Genomic DNA, 19,127 nt, shown 5'->3' with positions numbered 1-19,127 from the left:
GCCCAGGCTCCTTCCTCGGCTGCACTGGATGAGCTGTGAGAAGCGCTGCTGGGTGCGTGGGGAGAGACACCCATCCAACCCTCCCCGTCCCCAAGTGGATCTCCTAACAGGAAAGGATCTTGCTTTCAAGGTTTTACTGACTTTGTTAAACGTCACGCGTGATACACCTCTTGGACATGTGTGGGGCCCCGTTTTCTTTGATTTTGTGTTACTGGGAGTAAAGGTCCAGGAAGCCCAGGAAAACACCTTTTAGAGCAAAATGCTTCCCTTGGTGTAAAATGCTGACTCTGCATTGTGCTTACTATCTGCCCCCGTCCCGAGTGGTCTGGGGTAATGTCATTTACTCTTCCTCAGAGAAGGTGGGGAAGGCTGGTCCCATTCCCAGCTCTGCCAGAATCAGGTTTCTTTCAGAGTGACTTCACCTTGCCATGAGACATCCCCGTTCCAAACCTCTTAGCTCTACTGCTGTTCAAGTGAAAGTGAAGAACCACGTCCCAACGCCATGTGGCAAGAATTTTTTAATGATCTTCCATTTGTAGTGATCTTAACCGTGCCTCCTGCAGTGGTACCTGCTTCTGCCTCCACCCCTCCTGTCATCCATCAAATCAATAAACATATATCAAGTGTGAACTTTATGCCGGTCGTCAGCTCTGTGCAGTTTGTGTGTGTATGTGCGTGCATGCGCATGTGTATGTGTGTGTTCTCTGTCTGCATGTGTTTACCTCATAGGGCTGGGAGCCTCCGTGACCCTTTCGTTATTACCGGTGGGTGAGGGCACTCTTTCATGCATGCAACTACCATGCGCAGCAAACCATGGGCCGTGGGCCAAATCCAGCCTGCCAGCCGTTTCTGTAAACACACTTTCATGGGGACACAGCATGGCCATTCACTTCTGTACTGTCCATGGCGGCTTCCAATGCAGATGGAGCAGTTGCAACAGAGGCCAACGAGGCTGCAAAACCTGAAATAGTCACCTTCTGGTCCTTTGCATGAAAGTGTGCTGACTGCTGCTTTTACGAAACAGAACTCAGCAAACAGTGATCCAGAGGAGCTGCCCCAGTCGGCGGGGTGGCATTAATGTCTGTGGGGTGTGGGATGAGCTGCCCATCATGGAATAGTTGGATGTCAGTTCATGAAAACAGGGCTGGCGTCAGCTGAGGCTGGGGCTTCAGCGCCTGTGAGAGAGGTATCTGGAGGAAACAATGGGATTCCTTTACCACGTTCTCCAGCGTCATAGCTGTCTCCACACATGAGGCCTGACAGCGGTGCATGAGGGCTGCTGGCAAGGTGTGAGGTGAGCCGTGGCCAGGCCACGGCAAATGGACACAGAGGAGGGATACTGATGGCCAGCACGTATTGAGTGTTTATACAAAGAGCATTAGCCTTCAAGCTTCCTAACAGCCTATGAAAAGCTATCATTTTATAGGTGAGAACGACGAGGCTGGGACAGTTAGTAAAATTACACACCCTGAAAACAGCATTGCCTGGGTCTGAGCCCGGACCGTCTGACTCCAAAGCCCAGAACTGAACTGCGGAGCTGGGCTGCCTGGCAGGGCAGGAGTGGGTGGAGGGGTGCCAGCCACGTGAGGGCTTCTCACTTCCTGTTGGGGGCCTGGGACCCCCTGCTTCACCTGTAGGTCTTCCTCAGAAAATGTCGTGTAGATGTGAGCTAGCCACACATTTTTGCAAATTGGATCAACTTTTTAAAAAATATATATTTTTATTGATTTCAGAGAGGAAAGGAGAGGGAGAGAGAAACATCAATGATGAGAAAGAATCATTGTTGGCTGCCTCCTGCAGGTCCTCTACTGGGGATCGAGCCCGAAACCCAGGCATATGTCCTTGACCGGAATCAAACCTGAGACCCTTCAGTTCACAGGCCAACATTCTATCCACTGAGCCAAACCAGCTAGGGCTGGATCAACTGACTTGTGGGTGCTCTTTTATAAAATGAAGGCTCACAACCTTTTGCTGTGAAGCTGGGCGGTTTGTGGAGGACACACCTGCAACTAGCCTTTTTTTTTTTTTAATCTGTTGCTGTCTCTTTTATAATTAAAATTTTTTTTCAATTACACTTTACATTCAATATTATTTTATGTTAGTTTCAGGTGTATAGCGTAATGGTTAGACAACCATATACTTACAGTGTTTCCCCCCAACATTTCCAGTACCCACCTGGCACCATACATAGTTATCACAATATCATTGACTCTGTTCCCTAAGCTGTACTTGACATCCTCATGACTATTCTGTAACCACCAATCTGTACTTCTCAATCCCTTCACCTTTTTCACCCAGTCTTCCAACCTCCCTCTTCTCTGGCAGCCATCAGTCTGTTCTCTGAATCCGTAGTCTATTTCTGTTTTGTTTGTTCCTGTCGCTGTCTCTTTATCTCTCTGTCCCCACGTGCCCCCCTCCATCACTTGGAGGCAGGATGAGCCACAACCCAGAATCAGCGATAGGGAGGCTGCCCAGCTCAGCCCAAGGACAGCGGGGGCTGCCAGGACGCTGACCACCGTGGAGTGGGCCCAAGGCTGCCCATGGAGCTCTGCCTGGTCCCTTCCTCACGGCACCAAGTGGGTGTTTGCTAGAGCGGGTCAAGGGGTCAGCCCTCCCTGGCTGCACCCACCCACAGAAGCCTTTTCTCTCATTTCTCCCTCTTTGGGGGGATCTTGTGGACCTGCCTGGGGCCTGATGTCTGCAAGACAGGAGGTGCGGGGAGAGGGGGAGGGGAATCTGGTGTGTCATCTGTCTGTGGGGCATTGAAATTCCACAGCAGACAGACGTGGTGCAGACATACACCGCGGACTGAGGCTTCCGCTCTGATCTCAGCCTGGACAGGAGGAGGCGGGCTCGGGGTGTGCTGGCAGATGTCTAGGGCCGCCTGAAGTCCAGGTCTTTGGGTTGGGGGGGTGGGGGAGCAGGACTGGGTCAGGAATATGCAGAAGTGGCCCTTTTCCTCTCGCAGCCTGCCTCCCACCCCGGCCTCTGGCCCCATGTCCCCTGATGTTTCGCTCCACGGGCACAGCCAGTCTGAAAGGTCCCTCCTGGACCGTATCGCATTAGGCTCTGCTTGAAAATTCACCGTCAGAGTCCAGAGTGCTAACCATCAGAGAGGGAGCGCCGGCCACTGATGAAGGGTGCACACAGCGTGGGTCACGGCTGCACCAAGGAATGAGGAGCTGGATTGTGGGGGCAGCTTGTTACTCCCCCTCCCCCCCACCCAAGGCTCCCTGGTTCCCAGGTGCTGGGCTTCTGTGAATGAGCATTCAAGGGCACCCACATGGCAATGAAGGCAGAGTGGGCAAAACGCGCTTCTGCGGGGCGTCCAGGCTTGGCAGAAAGAGGCAGGACTCCAGGCTCCACAGTCCTGCTGCTGGGCTGTGTGGGCCCTAACACAGGTCAGGAGTCCCACTGGGCAGGCAGCAACTGGCGTTTAGATGGGCAGAGGCACTGCCTTCGGTATGAGGTGCTGGCTCAGCCCAGCTGGTCAGTTCCCTCCCCGGCCACGTTGGTGACAGCATCCATAGCACAGCCCTTGGTGCCAGGGGCCAGGGCTGACCTGGTGGCCTGGGGTCACTCCGTGGGCTGCAGCCGGACTCGGCAGAGCATCTCCGACACCCCACCGAGTTCAAATGTCGCCCAAGCTCGCCACCACTCCTCGAACGTCTGTGGTCTCCGGCCTCCGAGTCCCTGCTCCTGTGGCTCTCCCTGTGGAGACTGTCCTTCCACACCCAACCCGAACGCCCCCTCTCCTGAACCCACCGCCCGCCTCCCCATCAGAGGGACTTCATCCCTCCTTGGTGCCCGAGTCCTTTTGTCCTTACCACCTGCCGGGTGGGGTTAGGGCTCCACATTCCTGGAGGGAGACCCCCTTCTCCATTTCTGAATCCCACCCTGTTCCCTGGCTTCCCTGCCTTGCCTGTCCCCCTGGGCTGTCGCCGTGTGTGGGATTAAGTGGGACTGAGTGTAGACAGCCCAAGGGCTGGAGCTGCTGGCTCCATGTCAGGGGTCCTCAAACTTTTTAAACAGGGGGCCAGTTCACTGTCCCTCAGACAGTTGGAGGGCTGGACTATAGTTTTAAAAAAAACTATGAACAAATTCCTATGCACACTGCACATATCTTATTTTGAAGTAAAAAAACAAAACGGCTAAAACACCCTCATGTGGCCCGTGGGCCGTAGTTTGAGGACACCTGCTCCATGTGCTTGAGGTGGGTGGCGGGGGGGTGGGGGGGGCGGGACGGGGGGCATGGCTCTGACTCTGGCTGGGACGTGGCCCCTGCTCCCGCACCCAGCAACGCGGGTTCGCCTCACTCCTTGCTGAGCGCAGTGCATGCCTTTTGGGTGGGAGACGGGGCCTTGTTAACCAGGTCCAGCCTGACCTTTGAAAAATGTGCTGACACCAGGCAAAACATAAACACTGAAATTTGGTGACGGCCTTGCCCCCAGGGTTCTCAGGCAGACAGAAGCCGGCCAGGAGGGGTGAGGGACTCAGTCAGGAGGGGCAATTAACTGAGTAATAGAGGGAGGACGAGGCTTGGTCCAAGATGGGGCTTTCATGTGGAATTCCAGGCGGTGATGAGGTTTTGAATTGTGTGCATGGGAATCCGAGACCCCCTTGGCTTAAACAACAAAAGCAGCCCCAGCATCACGCACACCTGAGGCCTGCTGGCCCCAAGCCAGGTATTCTGCGCCTTCCTGGGCACAGTGCCTGCTGTCCCGTGTCAGAAGCTTGACCCCGCCTCCTGCCCCTCCCCGGGGCTGGCGGGTTGTGGGGATGAGGGATCAAGGGGAAGTCCCTGCTGCATCAGTCACCAGTGCTATCCCTGTCACCAGAGACTTCCTGCTCCATCCCAGTTCCATCTTGCCTGTGGGAAAAGGTGTGTAATTCCTGAGAGACACGGGGACAGGCAGGGCCGGCCAGCCAGCCTTGCTCCGCCCCCTTCACAGCTGCTGCCAGAGCACAGGGAGGGCAGGAGTCTTCCCTGATGTTCTGGCCTTGGAGGCCGGTGTCCAGGGCAGTTGCTGGGAGAATGAATCAGCATGACAAAAACAATAATAGCTAATAGCTGTCACCATTTATTGAGTTCTTTCTGTTCTCTCTGGGCCTTGTTTTTTGTGGTCTCCCATTTCATCCCCACAGGAACTCAGTGACTTGGGACGGTGGCTTATTATGCACATTTCACAAGTGAGGAAACTGAGGCTGGGGAGAATGACTTGTCCGGTCATACAATAAGAAACGGGTGAGGTTGTCTGTCACCAAGGTCTGTGGTGCATAACTTCTGGTGGGAGCACTGACTGGGGACTTCTGTCTCTCACGGGACCTGGTTCCAGACTTTGAAGGACTGATACCAAGTCTTGGGGCTGGCCGCCTTGAGGTCACTCAGTCCATCCCTCAGCTGTGGCCTTGCCTGGAGGGGCCAGGACCGAGCACTGGACTGTGCATTAGGCCCTCCCACCAGCAGAGTCTCTGACTCCTCACAGCATCCTTGGGAAGTAGGCAGCATGGTTCCTATTTCTCGGATGGGGAAACGGAGGCTCATGATGGGAAGAGTCGGGACCAGAACTTTGGCCTTGACACCTGCTGCCTCCTCACCTTCTCCTGGGTCAGGGTGAGGCTGCCATGTGGGCGTGGAGGTGACTCAGGCATGGCACGTGGGCGGGCGGGCACTGCAGCTGTGGCTGGTGGGTGTGGCCTGCCTGGCGCCACGGGCAGGTGGCCCAGCCAGTTCTGCCTCTGAAGTCTCATTCCAGCCATCTCTCTACCTGTGATGAGAGCCTCCTGCCGCCTCAGCCACTGCCCCACCGGGGGGCCTTGGGCCCCGGACATGCGGTGATCTCAGAGCAAGGGCCGCCACCGCCACCCGACCTCACCAGGTGAGTGGCCACACAGGCAGCCAGTGCCCTTCAAAGCCCGGGGGAGTCCAGGGGGAGCCCAGCGAGAGGACCTAAGGGGTCCTCTGGGCCATGTCTACCCTTTGTTGCTAGGCCTCAGGGGAGTGTTGGAGGGAGTGTGAGCCTCTAGCAGGGGAGACAAAGCTAGACTGGAGCTGAGCTCTTGGCCATGGGGAGTGTGCCAGAGCACAGGGTCTGATGGAGCCAGGATCCTTTCCCTGAGGGCCGGGGATCTGGGGAGGGGGAACCCTCACAGCTCCCAGGGCCAAGATGAGGTGCCTGTCTTTCTAGCAGGCCCAGGGATGTGGCTCTGTGGGCAGGAGTGATGGGACTTCAGGATCGGGGAGGCGGCTCTGAGCTGAGAGGGACAGGGCCCAGGCATTCATTCCACAGGTGCTGGGCTAGAGGCGTGGGGCTCCCTGTGCCTGTGGACAGTGTCGGGGCTGGGGAGGCACAACCTTCTACCTCCCAGGTGGAAGCCTGATCCAGAGAGAGGGATGCTGTGGCATCGAGAGAGTCTGGCTGGTGAGAACGCAGGGCCACCCGGTGACTCAGGGAGCTAATTACAGCTGCCGATGTCCCAGTCCAGAGTTTTCCCGAACCACTTTGCCTAGCTGCCCAGTGCTGCCCACACCCATGGGCGGGCCCAGGGCAGAGAGGATGGAGCAGGCAGCTGCATGCATAGGGATACAGGGTCCTTGGGGACCGTTCAGCCCATTTCTCAGAGTAGAAAACAGAGGCTCAAGGAGGTGTGAGAAACAGGCCTTTCATCCCTCTTCTTCACTCTTGGCCTTCACTTCCGTGCCTCTGGCTGCTTACAATGGTCTCTCATTGGGCTGCTGCACCTGGTTGGCCTTGAGGCGCTTCCTCAGAGCTCCCTGCCCCGAGGTGCCGGTACTCTGGGCCAAAGGCCTCCTGTGAATGACTCCTCCTCTCCCCAGGGTGCTCACCTTTAGAGTGTGTGTAGGGGGCTGTGACATTTGTAAACCGCACTCCAGTCTGATGACAGCCTGCTCCAGGCACCTCCTCCAGGAAGCTTTCTTCTTTGGGGCAGGATCACCAGTGGCCCCAGTTTCACCCCACCCAACGGGCTCTTACAGAAATCTATCCCTCACCCCCATCTCCCTGACTCCGAGGGAGTTCTCTCAGTGCTGCTCGAGCTGAGAATGGGCCCTGTTAACTACAGAGTCACCTACTGTCCACACAACCTTTTCCCATGGCCAGCCCACCCTTCCCATCCTGATGGCCCTCACAGCAGCCTCCCCTGGTCCCCCGCCTCTGGTCTCCCCCTCCCACATGCAGCCTGCTCTCTCTAAGGTGGCTGTCTCCTATGTAACCTGGGGCCTTCCCATGTCCCCCGCTGCCCTGGGGATCTGCCACAGCACCTGACGGGCGTCCAGGTCCTCACAACTTGGCCATCCTGCTCCCAAGCCTCTTGCTGTCGGGGCTCCCCATGAACAACCACCCCAGCTCCTTACCACTCGCTCAACTTTTTGACCCCTGGTCTTGGCTCGTGTCTGTCTGCTTGGATTGCCCAGTCTCCTTAGAAGATGTATCGGTCCCTCTTTCCAGCATCGCCCTCCCACCAGCATGCAATCCAGCCACACTGAGTGTCAAAAAGCAGGTCTGGATGGAGAGGCTGCCTCCTCAGTTGCTTCCTCCCGGCGAAGAGACAGACACGAGGCTGGTTGCACTGTGCTTTGTGTGGGTAAGAGAGAGATGGTCAGTGTGTTAGCTACAGAGACCACCAGGGTGCTGAGAAATCCAGAAACCAGAGGGGCTGAAGCTGTGTCTTTAGGAGCAGAGTGTCTAGAGCAAAGGAGGTGTCAAGTCCTGTTCTATCACAGAGAGCTCGGAACACAAAATCCGAGACGAGCATTGAGAAAGCAGAACTTGGCCTGGCTGGCGTTTCTCAGTGGTTACAGCATTGGCCTGTGGACCAAAGGGTCCCGGGCTTGATTTCCTGTCAAGGGCATGTACCTGTGTTGCAGATTTGATCCCCAGCCTTGGTCAGGGCATGAGCTGGAGGCAACCAGTTGATGTGTCTCTCACATCGATGTCTCTCTCTCTCTCTCTCTCTCTCTCTCTCTCTCTCTCTCTCTCTCTCTCTCTCCCTCTGTCTAAAAAATCAATGATAAATGTCCCTAGATGAGGATTATCTTTATCTTCCCCCTCCCTCCCTTCCTTCCACTCTGTCTAAAAAAAATCAATGGAAAAACATCTTCAGGTGAGGATTAACAAACACACACACACATAAACAAGAGAAAGCAGAGCCTATTCTCAGCAATCACCTGGAGATTGGCAAGGTTGGACATGAGCTGGGGTGCTGGAGCAGGGAGCTGGGGAAACTTCCGGGACAGTCTCCCTGTCCCTGAGAGGGGGTGGTGGCCTGGGAAGGGAGAGAGTGAGCTCCCCATCCTAGGGGTAAAAGCAGGGGCCCCAGGGGATCTGAAGCCCCCTGAAGCTCCTCCATGCCCCTGAGTCAACCCGAGCATCTGTGCTGTGATTGTGTTCTAGCCATGAATGCCCACCCCAAGGAGATGGTGCCCCTCATGGGCAGAAAAGCCACCGTCACCAGTGGGAACCAAGTCGTCCTCCAGGAGAAGAGGCCAGCGGAGATCACTCCCACTAAGAAGAGGTAGGACGGGCAGGCTTGGGCCTGGGTGCTGTGAGGGAGTCCTGGTGCTCACTCTCAGGGAGCCCTTGCCTGGACTGGACTGGAGAGGTTCAGCCTCATCTGCGGTGGCCTGGTGCCCAACTAAGTATAACCGGTGGGCGGGGAAACCATATTGTAGACTCAGGGGGCTGAGCCGGGGAGGTCAGTGTGACTGGAATCATCAGGGAGGTGTCAGGGGCCACTGAGGCCGGAACCTTGAGGAAGACTCCTGGGGAAGGTAAGGGATTGTTGGAGCCATCTGGAGACAAGGAGCAAAAGGTGGGTGGAAATTACAGGGGGTCGGGACCCCATACTGGGTACTATTTTCATGCACATCCATTGTGTGCTCAGCCAGGTCAGTCACCCTAACTCCACCTGTGTAATGGGGACACCAACAATGGCACCAACTCATAGGATGATGGTTAATTGGGATCATGCCATCCAAGTACTCAGCATGGTGCCTGACCCGCAGTCAGTGTCCAGCACATGTTGACATTGATGGTATTTTTGTAACCTTGAGATTCATCGTCATCGTCATCATTGTCATCATCACTCCACAGGGCCCTTGGGAACTGGGCAGGGCTAGGATGTTTTGACCACTTCCCAGTTGGGAACATGGAGCAGGGAAAGTACTTCTCTAGGGTCACACCTGGCCCCTGAGCTGCCTCCACTGTTGTCCCCCCACCCCCTCGGCCTATTTGGTGCCCCTCAAGCCTGAATGTCCCTCCTCCATCCCAGCTGTGCTTCCCCTGGCCCTGGGATGGGCTCACTGGTCTAGGCTGGCCCATTTGCCTTGCCTCCTCTGCCCCTGTCCCAGGCCCACTCTTGGCCAGAGGTGAGCTTGGTGCTTTCCCTTATATTGATTTGAGTAATAATCACTGAGGTCTTCTATGTATCAGGTCCGGGGCAGGGACCAGTGAGGAGAACCATGTGGTTGAAGTGCTAGATGGGTGGGGGAGTTTGAGGAGATGAGTTCCACTGGGGCTGGGTCTTGGTGGTCAGTTAAGGAGAGTGGACAAAACTGAGTGGGGAGCCATAGAGGGTTTTGTGTGAAAGGAAGAGCATGGTGAAATTCACATTTTGGAAAGGATACTCTGGGTGATCTGCATGGATGACGGATTGGAGGAGAGACTGTTGGAAAGTCCAGGTGATGAAGTCTGAACCTGGGTGGTTAGGGGTAGAGAAAAGGGGACCAATCAGAGAGGCATTAAGATCATGGGGTCCACGGGATCAACTATGGAAGGGGAGGGAGAACGAGGAACAAAAGACATCCCCTTCTTCTGATGGGGGGACCTGGAGGGATGATGGGACCATCTCTGACATGAGCATGTCAGAGGAGAAGGAGCAAGGTCAGCAGGAATAAGCCAAGTTTAGGTGTGAAATGTTGGCTGAGAGGTGCCCATGGGACCTCCAGATGGAAGCTCCAGGAGAGAAAATTCAGAGATCAGACAGGTCTCAGTAGGACCATGGGGCGACCTGCATCTGGGGGGTGGAGGGGGCTTGTCTGAGTAAGAGCAGAGAGATCCTTGAGCCAAGCCCCCAACCACCACCCTCCTGCCTCTCTTCCCCTCCCCCTCCGTCTCATGTTCCCAGGGGAGGTTTGAGTCTCAGGGAAGGATTGAGGACAGGTTTTCAGGAAAATCCCAGGTTCTTCCAGCAGTCAAGCTGTGATTTTGAGCCCATGCCTGTTCATGAACTTAACTCTAGGCTCCACTCTGCCTATGGCCTTAATCAGCCAAGGGCCTGGGTGTGGGATGTGACCTTTTTTTCAGGAAGTGGTGGCCCCTTCTCCTTCTGGAAGGCCTTTTGAGAGCCTTTATGTGTGCCTGTTTCTCCCAAGACCCTGAAAATGTGGGCATCTCCCTCAGAACTGAATATAGAGCTCTTCAGGTCTAGAAAGAAAAAGAAAAGAAAATTTATATGTAAATAAAGATGGCAATTGTGACCACTAAGGAAATATGAACTAAGTGATGGAATTGAAGGCATCAAGAAATTTAGATCGGGGAGAGATTTTTTCCTGAACCATCACCCACTCCTGTGAGTAGCTGGCACGGTGACCATCTTACTGGGCAAGGTGATGCCCAGGGACAGAGATGAGGCTAATAAAGGCTGTGGAGGAGTTGGCCTCCTGGCGCTCAGAGCACTTGGGCATTTATTGGGACAAAGCAGGGAGACAGGCTCCTCCCTAGCCCTGGGGCTGCTTGAGGGAGTAGCTCTTTGCCTTCAAAGAGACAGAAATGCAGGAGAAATAATGCAGAGCTGTCTGCTCACCTGTGTTAACAACTTCCAGGTGCTGCCCTTTGGTGTGGGCCAAAGGTAGAAATAAGCAAGCAGCATCTGCTGCAGGTCAGGAGCCAGGATGTCACAAGACCTTGCCATCTGCTCGTGATGGAGGGTGAGAGGTGGCATGTGCGGTGGCAAGTAGGATGGGCATGGGACAGGCCTTCATGGTCCAGCAGCTCCCTGCCCCAGGAGTTAGATCCTTGCCCTCCTGTTGGGTCCTCTCCACCCTGGCTCTTACCACTCTCCTTCCAAGCCCCCCAAAACTTCCTTTCGCAGGAACTCTTACCATTTGCAGCAGCATGGATGGACCTGGAGAGCATTATGCTAAGTGAAATAAGCCAGTCAGTGAAAGAAAAATACCACATGTCTCACTCATTGGATCATAAAGAGCATTATAAACTGATGAACAAAAATAGATGCAGAGGCAGAGAAGCATCGAACAGATGGTCAAACTACAGTGGGAAGGCTGGGGAGGGTTGGGGGCAGGAGGTAAGAGATCAACCAAAGGACTTGTATGCATACATATAAGCATAACCAATGGACGCAAGACACTGGGGGCGGGGCGGGGGGAGGGCGGTGAGGGCATGTGCCGGGGGGTAGGGGAGGCCAGGGGAAGGTCAATGGGGAAAAAAAGGAGACACATGTACTACTATTTGAAATACTTTAAATAATAAAATACAATTTAAAAATTAAAAAAAAAAGACCTCCTTTCTCAGACACAGCCCCACCTCCCTTCCAGGCGCTTCTCTCATGCTGCTCTTTCTGCTTCCAGGGCTTTTTCCAAACCACAGGTCCATTTCAAGATCCTGCCCAAATCTCACCCATCAGATCACAGAACCTTCCCCATCCCTGTCCTCAACTGGGAGGACCTTCTCCTCCCCTGAGCTCCTATAGTCTCTCTGAACAGGTAGCACAGTTAGTTATTAGGACAATGTCTTAGCTCTGGTTGAGATCTCTGAGGTCAGGGCCTCTCGAGAGGTCATCTCTTCCCTCCCTGCCCCCAGGTTTCCTATACAGAGCATACTCATAGTTATGGAGTAAGTGGGTGAGTCAGTGAAGGAGCAGGCAGGACAACGAGAGGAGTGGGAGTGGGTGGTTGATGAGTAAGCAGCCTGGTGGCTCAGCACAGTCCCTCAGCATCAGTGAGAACACTTCACGGTGAGATGAGGACACACTTCTTCCCTGCCCTTGGGCCCTCAGTCTCCAGGCCTGGAGTGGATAGATACTTCCATGATTTGATTTTCTGGACCATTCTTAAGACCCTTGTGGGCTCTTGGAGGAGGCCCTGAGAAGGAGGAGGAGTGGAAGAGAGGCAAAGGACCCCTCCTCAACTTCTTGTGCAAAACTGGGAATGAGAGGTGAGGACTTTGGGCAACTGAGAGCCCAGTGGGAGCCACTTGAGGGATGCAACCTCCAAACAGCATTTGCAGTGTAAGGTTGTGTTGGTCTGTTTGCTTATTAGTCTAATTCACCAGTCTCTCTATCTACTCACATATTTATGCACCCAACTAAATCCCCAGCCTTCCTTCCTTCCTTCCTTCCTTCCTTCCTTCCTTCCTTCCTTCCTTCCTTCTTTCCTTCTTTTCTTCCTTCTCTTTCATCCATTCATGAATTCATCATCTATCCATCTATTCATCCATCCACTCGTCTGTCCATCTATCCCACCAGCCATTCTTCTTTTCATTCATTTATCTTTCACTCATCGCCTATCCATCTCCCTGTTCATCCATTTAGTATCCTCTGAGTGTCAGGACCAGTGTTGGGTTCTGGTGAATCAAGGATAAAACAATTGTAGTTTCTGCATTGAGAAACTTGTAGCTGAAGGACAGTGCATTGTCTAGAGCAGTGGTTCTCAACCTTTCTAATGCCGTGACCCTTTAATACAGTTCCTCATGTTGTGGTGACCCCCAACCATAAAATTATTTTAGTTGCTATTTCATAACTGTAATTTTGCTACTGTTAATGAATTGTAACGTAAATATCTGTGTTTTCCGATGGCCTTAGGCGACCCTGCTAGCGGGCATTAAAGGGTCGCGGCATTAGAAAGGTTGAGAACCACTGGTCTAGAGCAAGAAAAGCAATGGCTGCCTGGCTAGTGTTGCCCAGTGGTTAAGCGTTGACGCATGAACCAAGAGTTCACCAGTTTGATTCCTAGTCAGGGCACATGTCTGGGTTTCGGGCCTGATCCCTGGTGGGAGGCTTGCAGGAGGCAGCCAATGGATGATTCTCTCCCATCAATGTGTCTATCTCTTTATCCCTCTCCCCTCCTTTCTAAAAGTCAATTAAAAAAGCAAAGCAAAGCAATGGCCTCATTGTGCTGTGCCCTGGTCTGATCATTGGGGCCAGTTTCGGCCAACCCACTAGAACAGTAACTCTGTGAGGAGAGAGCTTTTGCACAAGTGTTCACCACTATAGCCCCAGTCCCTAGAACAGTGCCTGTCACATTGTAGGTACTCAACAAATATTTGTTGAGTAAATGTACTACTGAGGAGCCCAGACAGGTAGGGATAGCTTTGGGGTGGCTATTGTGGGGGCACTGCAGGGGGCAGGGGAATGGTGGCTGGATTCGATGACCTCTGATGCCCATTTCATCTGAACACTCCATAAGTGATTATCCCAGCGCTCCCCTGCTCCAGAATCCAAGCCCTGGGGGTCATCTGACCCCGGTCATTCTCTACGCAGGTGAGGACACTTGGCTCTGCGATGGCAAGAGACCACCTGGGGTCACATAGGAGGCAGAGGCAGAGGCGGAGGCAGAGCCAGAATAGAACCCAGGCCTCAGGATCCCAGCCAGGGGTTTACTCTGTCCTTTGTCTTCTCTTTCGGAAGAAGGATCTGATTTTAGGTCAGGTCAGAAAGTTCCTTTTGGTGGGCAGGAGACAGGAAGGTGAGGGCCAGTGTATCAGCCCAAACTGTCCCAACCCCACTTATGCCCATTTCTGGATTAGTTGAGCCTTCCAGGCTTGTCTGTGGCTGGAGGAGAGGAGAGGAGAGGGATTCCCCAGGCTAGGCCTGGGTCTCCCTCCTCCCTGCCCCACCCCAGGAGTAGCTGTGTTGGGTGGCCCCCCTCTGCAGCTAATTCCTGAAGCTGGTTTGGCGGGAAGCAGACCTGGAGGGCTGAAGGGAGAGCAGAGCAGCATGGAGAGCGGCATGAGCCGGAGTCTGGACGTGAGGTGTCAGGTTCTCTGACTAACTTGGCTTTTATGCTCAGGGGTGACTGTGGATGAGTGGCGTCTCCATACTGGGCCTTGGTTCCCTCTTCTGTAGAATGGGGCCACCATCCCTCCTCTGCTCTCCTCCCTTGAACTTGAAATGACTGGGACTATACTTTGGGAGCTCTTCTGTGGTCTTGGGTATTGATCCTCTAGGCCTGGGTGGGAGGCAGGCAGCAAAGATGCTTAGGAGAGAGGCCACCTGATCAAGAGGCCCAGTCCAGGCCCGGTCACGGAGCCAGGTCACAGCCAGCACTTACACCGCAGCGGCCATGGGTGGGGGTGTTGCTGCCACCGAGGTCATCCTCGGCCTGATCCTCACCATCCTGGTTGTCATGAGAAGGCGTGTCTCTGAGTGTGTGATTGTGGGTTCTGAGAGCATGCGTGTCTGCATTTGTGGGTGTGTCTGAAGGCGGGCCCCTCCCTCATCCCCCCACTGCTCCTCACCTCCACTTCCAAAGTGCTTTCCTGAGTTTTCCTTCCTGACAAGGATTCCCAGCATGAGAGATGATAGAAGGGGGTGGCGTGGGGGGTGGGGACTGTACCTGAGCAGCCAGTGTAACTCCAAGAAAGGCCCCTGAAGATCTCAGGGTCTGGGGACTTCTCCGGAAGGTTCAGCTTCAGACCTGAGGTGGGAGGGGCGATGGGGGGTGGGGGGTGGGGATGGAGGAATTAGCTCCCGTTGGCATGTTCCCCATCCCTGCTGAGTCCTTTGCACCTGGAGGCAGCTGCAGACAGGAAACCCCCCCTTAGGTGGTAGGCCACCCCAGCAGAGACCACTGGATCCATCCAGCCAGTATTTCTAGTGAGAAGTCACCCAGAGCAGCTCTGAATCCAGGCTCTGCCACCTGCCTGCTGTGTGACCTCAGAGCCTCCACATGCCCCCCTATGAAATGTGGGTGAGAAGGACAGTACCCACCTCTCGGGGCTGCTGTGAGGGTTAAGCAAGACCACGCGGAGTCCAGCATGGAGCTGGTGGAGTGGGTGGCACAATGGCAGCAGGGCTGCAGGACACGCAGGGGGAAGGCCCTGCCCCCGCTCTAATGGCCTTGCTTGGTTGTCCCCCTAGCGCACACTTCTTCCTGGAGATAGAAGGGTTTGAGCCCAACCCCACTGTCGCCAAGACCTCTCCCCCCATCTTCTCCAAGCCGATGGATTCCAACATCCGGCAGTGGTGAGTACCACCCGCTGCCCAGCCCCCTGCCCCAGCTGGCCCTCAGCTCCAGAGGATGGCAGCGACTGGCCCTGGGCCACATGGCCGGGCCTGGTTGTGGCACGCTAACATGGTTCATTCTTAAAGTCATCCCCTTTTCTTCTCTCCCCTCTCCCCTCCAGCCTCTCTGGCAACTGTGATGACATGGACTCCCCACAATCTCCTCAGGATGATGTGACAGAGACCCCATCCAATCCCAACAGTCCCAGGTGAGCCTGCCCTTCCCCTCCTCCCAGTGCCCACCAGGCAGTGGCCGGGAGGACAGGCACTGGAACCCTGAAGAAAAGAGAAGGAGGCCGCCATTCTTGGGGGCTGGGACAAATGTCTGGGCCCATGGCTGTGAAGTGTAGGAAATTTATTGGGGGAGGGGAGTGTTACATTTGATAAGCTGTTGAAGTAATACCCATCCATTACAGGAGGCAGCACAATGGGAACTTAATGCAATACCATGTATGTAAATTTAAAATGCATGGTCTGCCTATTGCCTGGAGGATGGTGGTGAAACACCAAACAAGTGTACATTTTGCAAGAACACACACAAACAAAGGATACACGTCAACACATTGCCATGGTTGCCTATTTGGCGTCTGGGGGCAGGGAGGGATAGATAAAAACATTCAAACAACACAAAATGTGAAAATGAAATTTTCCTTCCCCTAATCCCATACTTTCAGGGTAATTACATGTATCCTTCCTATTCATTACTATGTGTATCCAAATATGCCTTTTGATAAATGTGGTTGCATTTGGATTTGAAGGGGAGACTACGTAGGCTGCCTTGGATCCCAGAGGCCTGGGGTGCGAATGGAGGGGCTATTAGGCACTGTGACAGGCACGCGGAGATGTTGGGGGTGCAGTGTCCTGTAGGCACGGCAGCTCTGGTGGGAAACGAGGAGAGGGTAGGGGTGTGGGTGCATGTGTGGTGAGTTGGAAAATTTTCCTGGCTTCAGTGCACACCTGGCTAAAGAAGAGCAGAGGCGGAAAAAGAAGAGGCTGAAGAAGTGCCTCTTTGCGGCTGTGTCCGAGGGCTGCGTGGAGGAGCTGGTGGAGCTGCTGGTGGAGCTGCAGGAGCTTTGCAAGAGGCGCCGCAACCTGGACGTGCCCGGTCAGTGCCAGGCCCTGGCAGAGGGTGCGGGGCTGGGGTCCCTGCTTGGCTCCTGCTGTCCACCCTCCCTCCCACCCATGGGGCTGGCATGTGAGGAGCCTTGAGTGATGGGTTAGGGACTTTGAACCTGACTCTGAGGGCAATGGGAGCCATGGAGGGGCTTAGACAGGCGAGGGTCGTGGTCTGGCTACTGCCTGGAGGATGGGGGTGAAGCTGGAGGAGGCTGCTGTCCAGGTGGAGTTAGGACCCCAGCGGAGGGCTGAGGGAGGGGAACAGCATTCAGGCAGCGACACTGGCAGGACTCAAGGACGTGGGCAGTGAGGGCGAGGAAGGAGTTGGGCGGTGCCATTGGTGACTTGGTGGATGCTGGAGCCCAAGCTGTCTAGGGGACTAGGGGAGTAGCAGTTTAGGGCGAGTCGTTGAGCTCTATTTGTAGGCTACCAGGAGGGTGCAGGCTGCAGACTTCAGGGTGTCTGTCTACTTCTAGACAGTGGGAAGCCCTGGTGAGATTGCCTCCTGCCAGGGAGAGGGTGAAGAAGCCAAAGAGTGAAAGAGGAGGCTCTCCTGGGCCTCTGGGAAGGAGGAGCCAGCAAAGGAGCTGGAGAGTGGGGTGTGTAGGCTCAGGGAGGCCAGCAGGGGCCATGCACAAGGTCTTGAGGTCTGAGGCTGCCGCTCCCACACCCTGGGCTCCCCTCCTCTGGGCCCCTCCTGCAGCTCCACCCTGTGATCTTGCCTGCAGACTTCCTCATGCACAAGCTGACGGCCTCAGACACAGGGAAGACCTGCCTGATGAAGGCCTTGCTGAACATCAACCCCAACACCAAGGAGATCGTGCGGATCCTGCTCGCCTTTGCCGATGAGAACGACATTCTGGACAGGTTCATCAACGCCGAGTATACCGAGGAGGCCTATGAAGGTACCTGCCTGGGGGAGGGGTGTGTAGACAGTGGGTGACGGCCAGGCCACACAGATCATTGAAAGCCCAAAGCACATAGCGTGGCACTCGGCTCTCCTCTCTTCCTTCCTTCATTCGGCAAATAATTTTGAGCACCGACCACATGCCAGGCATTGTTTTTGGCACCGGGGTGCAGTGGAGAACATGACAGATGAAGGCCCTGGCTCTACAGAAGGTAATTTTATATGGAAAATGCTTTGAAAATAAAATGAAAGAAGTCAATGTGACCCAAAGTAACCGGGGATGGGCAACTTTAGGGTGGATGGTCAGAGAGGTGACCTTTGACCTGAGGTCTGTCTGATGAGAAGGATCCAGAACAAGGCAAGGGCACTGGCTTGAGATAGGAAAGAACTAAGTACATTTGAGTGATGGAGAAAGAAAGCTGGAGATGAGGTTAGAGAGCTGGGCGGGGCCAACACATGGCAACTATTAGTATCATCACTGTCATTATCAACTGCCCCATTTGGGTCTCAACTTTGTGGCTTCTCTCTCAGGTGGACCAGGGAGGAGCCAGGAGACCCCCTGGGATAGTGTTTCCCTGCCCAGGAAATATGTTGTGAATAATCAGTAAGGTGGAGCCTCATTTGAATTTTTGGAGTCAATAAGCATCCCGCTGGGATCTAATGAGATGCTTGTGGCAAAAATGTTGGGCTCAAGGATTACCGATGCTGCCTTAATGACATGCCAGGGGCACGAAACGTCTCAGCTTTTTGCAGGTGGGGGTCTAGGTTGGGCCCTTACCTTTTCTCATGGGATAAAGGCATTTCATTTTTATTTATTTATTTAAACTCGGCAGAGTTTCATAAGAAGTTTTGTTATATAAAAAAAAAAGTCAAGGATTATGAAAAACTAAAAGCTACCAATTGGAAGAGAGGAAAATCAGGCAATATTGTTGGAACTGAGTGCAAAACTGCACACTGAGTTCTCTGGTAGCCAAAGCAAAGAGAGAAACGGGATGAGCCATATAATGTTTCAGCCTGTCACTAGGGAGTTGATACTAGCCCTGTAGCCAAGGAGGGCCAGGCCAGTGCCTCAAGCTTCTCTGTCCTGACTCGTCTCCCTTTTCAGGCCCCTTCTCTCCCCTCTTTTCTTCCTGTCAGTCTGTAGGGACGTACAGACTCCTATTTCTAGCAGCATGTTCTCCTTGAAGGCAGGGATGGACTTTGTCTTCCCCATAGTGGATCCTTTGATGCCCTTGGGGCCTCACATAAGAGGTCCTTAATAAATATGTTTTGAATGAGTGAATAAATAAAGATTAGTGTCTCTATTAAGGCTTTGCTGTCCGGGCTGCAAATCCTACCCCTCTCCTTTCTCAGCCTCCCCTTGTCCTTTCCTTCTTTCATGAATCTATGTCTTGCTGGTGGGTTAGTGAAGGGCTGTGGGCACCCAGTCTTTCTCTGAATGGTGGGAAGAACCATTTATCCCTGTCTTCCCAGACACAACCCTCTCCCCCACTCCTCCTCCTGATGGTATCTGCTGATACCTTCCTTTCCCTGTTCTAGGCACTGCTTGCACCAGGGACCGAAAGAGTAGCACTTTTCCTTACCTTGGGCAATCAACTGGCCTTTCTGAGCCTCAGTTTCCCCACCTGGCGGAGGCTGATATTTCCTCTCTATACTGCTAAGAGTATACAATAGCAACTTTTAAAATATTGTTTTTAGCATTTTATCAGAGGCCTTCGATCAGACCGTCAAACCACAGAGGGAAGGTAGGGGACGGTGGGGGTAAGGGAGAGAGATCAACAAAAGGACTTGTATGCATGCATATAAGCCTAACCAATGGACACAGACACCAGGGAGGTGAGGG

At 54.0% G+C, this 19,127-nt stretch overlaps 1 protein-coding gene across 1 annotated transcript in view; it reads left to right on the top strand.

Annotated features, from left to right (window-relative positions):
- Positions 1 to 5,786: 5,786 nt before the first annotated feature.
- TRPV3 (transient receptor potential cation channel subfamily V member 3) overlaps positions 5,787 to 19,127 on the top strand; it is a 32,804-nt gene continuing 19,463 nt past the window's right edge. Inside the window, exons 1-6 of the mRNA XM_079797106.1 lie at positions 5,787 to 5,879; positions 8,415 to 8,535; positions 15,118 to 15,222; positions 15,384 to 15,470; positions 16,212 to 16,366; positions 17,106 to 17,282. Coding sequence (XP_079653232.1) covers positions 8,417 to 8,535; positions 15,118 to 15,222; positions 15,384 to 15,470; positions 16,212 to 16,366; positions 17,106 to 17,282 — 643 coding nt within the window. The 5' untranslated portion in view covers positions 5,787 to 5,879; positions 8,415 to 8,416. The remainder of the gene's footprint in view (positions 5,880 to 8,414; positions 8,536 to 15,117; positions 15,223 to 15,383; positions 15,471 to 16,211; positions 16,367 to 17,105; positions 17,283 to 19,127) is intronic.

This window comes from Cnephaeus nilssonii (genome assembly GCF_951640355.1).
Source record: "Cnephaeus nilssonii genome assembly, chromosome: 19".
Lineage (NCBI taxonomy): Eukaryota > Metazoa > Chordata > Mammalia > Chiroptera > Vespertilionidae > Cnephaeus > Cnephaeus nilssonii.
This window is presented reverse-complemented; position numbering and strand designations above follow the sequence as displayed.